This window comes from Gekko japonicus, unplaced genomic scaffold, assembly GCF_001447785.1.
Source record: "Gekko japonicus isolate JY-2015 unplaced genomic scaffold, Gekko_japonicus_V1.1 scaffold1082, whole genome shotgun sequence".
Taxonomy (NCBI): domain Eukaryota; kingdom Metazoa; phylum Chordata; class Lepidosauria; order Squamata; family Gekkonidae; genus Gekko; species Gekko japonicus.
In genome coordinates, this window is record NW_015173155.1 from 444,400 (window position 1) to 448,937 (window position 4,538).

The 4,538-nt window shown below is 54.3% G+C and overlaps 1 protein-coding gene across 2 annotated transcripts in view; it reads right to left on the reverse strand.

Moving 5' to 3' along the window:
- The window catches only part of EFNB3 (ephrin-B3), a 68,195-nt gene that overhangs the window by 4,178 nt on the left and 59,479 nt on the right, over positions 1–4,538 (reverse strand). Inside the window, exon 4 of one of the 2 annotated variants that reach the window (XM_015422408.1) lies at positions 846–950. The exons of the other annotated variant lie outside the window; for it this stretch is intronic. Coding sequence (XP_015277894.1) covers positions 846–950 — 105 coding nt within the window. The remainder of the gene's footprint in view (positions 1–845; positions 951–4,538) is intronic. 2 annotated transcript variants of the gene reach the window in all.

Sequence of the window (4,538 nt, forward strand, 5' to 3'; positions counted from 1 at the left end):
CGCCGCCACCTCCCCCCCTCCCACTCACCCCGGCCTGGGCCCAGAGGGAAAGGAGCCCTGCCCCCCCCTCCCCGGCCACGGCCCATATCCCCTCTGCACATTCCGCCTCCTAAGTGGAGCCAATCGGCTCAGGGCCGGAACTCCTGGGTCCCCTGAGAGCAGAGAAAGAGCAGCAGGACTCGGAGTCTGGACACTCGGGGTCCCTGGGAAATGGGGTACCCGAAGCCCCCCAGGGTAGGTTCGTGGAGGAAAGGAAAGGTGGGCTTCCCCGTGCTCAGGAGGGTACAGAGGGGGAGAGAACTCGGGACTGGCAGATCCATTCCCATGGAGCTTTTCTACCCTCCGGCCCGGCGTTTCCCTCTATTCTACGGCAAACGTTTAGAGAATCGTTTCAGAGGGTAGCTGGGATGGTCTGCGGTAGAAAAACTAGGCTTGAGTCCAACAGCCCCGTGGAGGCCAGCAAGATTTTCGGGGCAGGAGCTTTCAGTATCCGACACAGGGAGGTTTCGCTCTTGAAAGCTCGTACGCCGAAAATCTCATTGGCCTCTAAGGTCTCGCGAAAGTTCCTATCCCGAATATTTCGTTGGTCTCTAAAGTGCTCCTGGACTCGAATCGAGCTATTTATGGAACAGACAGGGTAGATGCCCCTCAAAGCAAACATTCCTGACATGCTCACTGGGACATTCTACAGGAGAGGCGGAAAATACCGTCAGGAAACGGTATTTCTTCTGGCCCTGGTGTTCAGGAAGGAGGCTGCCGGGTTAGCACATGGGGGTCACTGGCCTCTTGCGCTCTCCGCACCGCGACAGACCGGGCAAGGAGGGCCTCCCTGTCACTGGGCATACCTGGGTTCATCTCCTTGCTGGGCTCGGCGGCACCTGACGACCCTCGCTCCTTCTCAGCGGGCGTGTCTGGAACGGACTTCTGAGATTTCGAGCCCGTGTTGGGATCTGGGGGCAAGGGCAGAGAGAGAGAGAGGTGTGGGCAAACGCGGAGCCAGCAGCAGAGGCAGGGAGACCACAAGAGGTGCTGGGGGGGGTGTCCGGCGAGGCAGCCAGCCCCCCCTCCCTCCCACGCGGTTTAGACAGACCACCACCTCCCCCCTCCCTACTCTGGCACCCAGGATATGTGTGTGCATGTCCTCCTTGCAAACTTAAGAAATGCAAACTAGGCTACTAAGTCGAATGCCAGTAAAAAGAAGCTAGCTTGCAAGTCCTACGGAATTCTGCACTGGGCAGAGCAAGGAGAGTTCTGGGTACCTCGAACACCTGCATTTTTAACGCTCACCACAGCTTGGTTGGCTTTTGTATGTATTCGCCATTTAATTTAAAACGATGAAGGGTAGACAAACCTAAGGGAGGGAAAGGGACCCTGAAAATACCCCACTTGGAGGGGGCTCTGAACTGTGTCAAAGTCACCGGCAGCCGCCTGCCAAACAAGGGGACAACGAGTCCAAGGGAAGTTCCCACTTCTGGCACCCAGAGGCAGCCAAGAGGGAGTGACATGACCCATTGTAGCCTCTGCAACCACTCAGTGGCCAGACACCACCTAGGGCAGTGGTGGCGAACCTATGGCACGGGTGCCAGAGGTGGCACTCAGAGCCCTCTCTGTGGGCACGTGTGCCATCGCCCCAGCCAGGCCCAGACCATCATTAAAGTGTCGAATTCTTTGCCAAATAATTTTAAGTCAATGAAAGCATTTGGGATTGCTTTCCTTACTTTGTTTGGGTCATCTTAAGTTAATATATGAGTTGTTTTTTCTAAAGTAAAACCTCAGTATTCAGGTTAAATTGCCGTGTTGGCACCTTGCGATAAATAAGTGGGTTTTGGGTCGCAGTTTGGGCACTCGGTCTCTAAAAGGTTCACCATCACTGGCCTAGGGGGACCATCAAAGGTCGCTTTTCAGGGCGTAGCTTCCAACCAACCAACCCCCCTCCAAAAGCTGTGATATCCTTTGCACGGAAAGGGGATATCTCCTGATCCCACCCCCTCCCCACCCCACCCAAACTGGGCAAACATCAGCGACCCCCCCTCCCCCCAAATCAATGACATTAAGCAAAGAGGCTTTCCCGTTTCTTTCCCACCCTGCCCCCGAGAGCTCAACGCAGTCTAAAATACTCCTTTTCCAACTGTTTTTATTACTGAGCTAAAAAAGACTTCCCAAATTTCGAAACTAGGGGAAATGTTTTCAGATTTAAAAACCAAACCCCTGAGCTGCAAACGTTTCAGATCTAGTAATGAAAATATATATATTTAAAAATCACTGATAAAGAATGAAATTTAAAGACACTTCAGACAAAGTCGCCGAGGACAGGCGCGCTGATCTAGAACTGGAGTCCAGTAGTACTGGAGAGACCGAGAAGACGTTCGAGATATCAAAAAGCTCAAGCCCTGAAAATCTTGCTGGTTTCTAAGGTGCTACTAAACTAGAATGTGACTTTAAACAAAAAATTAAAATGGTCCCAAAAGTAAATTGGGCCATGGTGGCTCAGAGGTTAAGACGCTCAGCTGCAGACTGGAAGGTCTGTAGTTCGGCAGTTCGAGACCCGAACGCCACGTGACGGAGTGAGGCTCCCGTCTCTGGCCCCAGCTCCTGCCCACCTGGCAGTTCGAAAGCAAGAGATTGCAAGTAGATGAATAGGTACCACTTTGGTGGGAAGGTAACAGCGTTCTGTGCGCCTCGGCGTCTAGTCATGCTGGCCACATGACCACGGAAACGTCTTCGGACAGCGCTGGCTCAGAAACGGAGATGAGCCCCGTCCCCTAGAGATGGATTTGACTGGCTTTCAAGCAAGAGAAACCTTTACCTTTAAAAGTAAATTTAACTTCTCAAAGCAACATTTCAGAGGAGAAACTTGGCCTGACTAACATTCCCCCCAAATATATTTCCGCTCTTGTTTGCTTTCACAACGGCCCTGCAAGGAGTGCGGAGGAGGTAGCTGCCCAGCCGGGGCTCCCACTCCCAAGCCCCTCCTTGTTCTTCGTGATAAGTGTTCGGCCTGTTTCCTGATCTGCTTCCAGGGGTCATTTCCTGCAGGAACGCACAGGAGCGGAGCTCCAGCAGTAAGGAGCCCAGGGGGTGGGCACATGCAACAAGCCCCGCCCCCTGCTCCCAGCAGCCCTCAGTCGGGTCACAAGCAGCAAGAAGCAGCCCAGTAAGTTCCAGATGACCCCCCCCCAGCCCACCTTCAGGTACAAGCTCTCCCTCCTCTGCGAGGACAGATCTGCACGTCCCCCCCCCAATAGCTAGCAATCCAAAATAGCAGACCAGTGGAGCCTGAGCGGTGGGTGTTGCCTTCTGACACACTTCCAGTGATGTCAGGGGGTGTGGCCTATGCAAATGAGTTATGCTAATGAGTTATGCTAATGAGCTCCTGCACCTCTTTTTCTATGAAATGACCCCTGTCTGCTTCAATGCATTTCGCACCAGGCATGCACGATCCGGAGGAGGGGCAGGGTGGGCAAGATGCAAGCTATGCGAGATGCCTCATGGGGGGGGGGATTTGTACCCTGGGTGGGATGAATCTCCAGGCAGGGAGGAAAGGGGACAGGAGCGGTGTGATTCCGCCGCTCCCCTTTCCTCCGGCCCTCTGCCTGCCACTTCCTGCTTCCTTGGCAGTCATGAGGCCATCTGAGGAAGCCCCCAGGTGTACCAGGCCTGGCCGGTGCCGGCTCCCCAGATCCAGAGGATTTCGAAGATGGACAGAGCCGAAGACCCGCCTACCCAGAAGTCCTGACTTTGGCACACACACAGAGAACCAGCCCCGAGACCCACATCCTCTCCTTCAGGAACCAAGAACCCTCACTGTCCGAACTGCCTGTTTAGTCCCCCCGGCTCCTCCCTCTTCCCAGGGAACCAGTGTTCCCTCTAAGCTGCAGAGCCTTGTGAGCAAAAATGCTACTTTGTGAGCTACTGGCATTAAAGTGGTGAGCGAGCCATTTGACTACTGCATAAATTAGCTTGCTCTGGAGCAATGTTCCCTCTAAGATGTGGAGTCTTGTGAGCAAAATTCTACCTTGTGAGCTACGGGCATTAAAGTTGTGAGCGAGCGATTTGGCTACTGCATAAATTACTTTGCTCTGGAGCCCTCCTTCCTGAGCTGAGAGAAAAATGTGTGAGCCGGAGGCTAAAAACCTGTGAGCTAGCTCACACTAACTCAGCTTAGAGGGAACACTGCTCTGGAGCTGTCCTTCCTGAGCTAAGACAAAAATCTGTGAGCCGGAGGCTAAAAACCTGTGAGCTAGCTCACACTAACTCAGCTTAGAGGGAACACTGCTCTGGAGCCCTCCTTCCTGAGCTAAGACAAAAATCTGTGAGCCGGAGGCTAAAAACCTGTGAGCTAGCTCACACTAACTCAGCTTAGAGGGGACACTGCAGGGAACCGAGGAGTCCCGGCTCCCAGAATGCTCTGCTCTCGTGGAGTAGACACCTCTCCCGTCCCGGAGACCCTGAGACCCGAGCATCTGTCCCGTCCCCCCTGCAAAGCCCCCTGCTTCTGGCCCTCCTCCCCTCCCACCCCGGCCCCCCACCCCACCCCG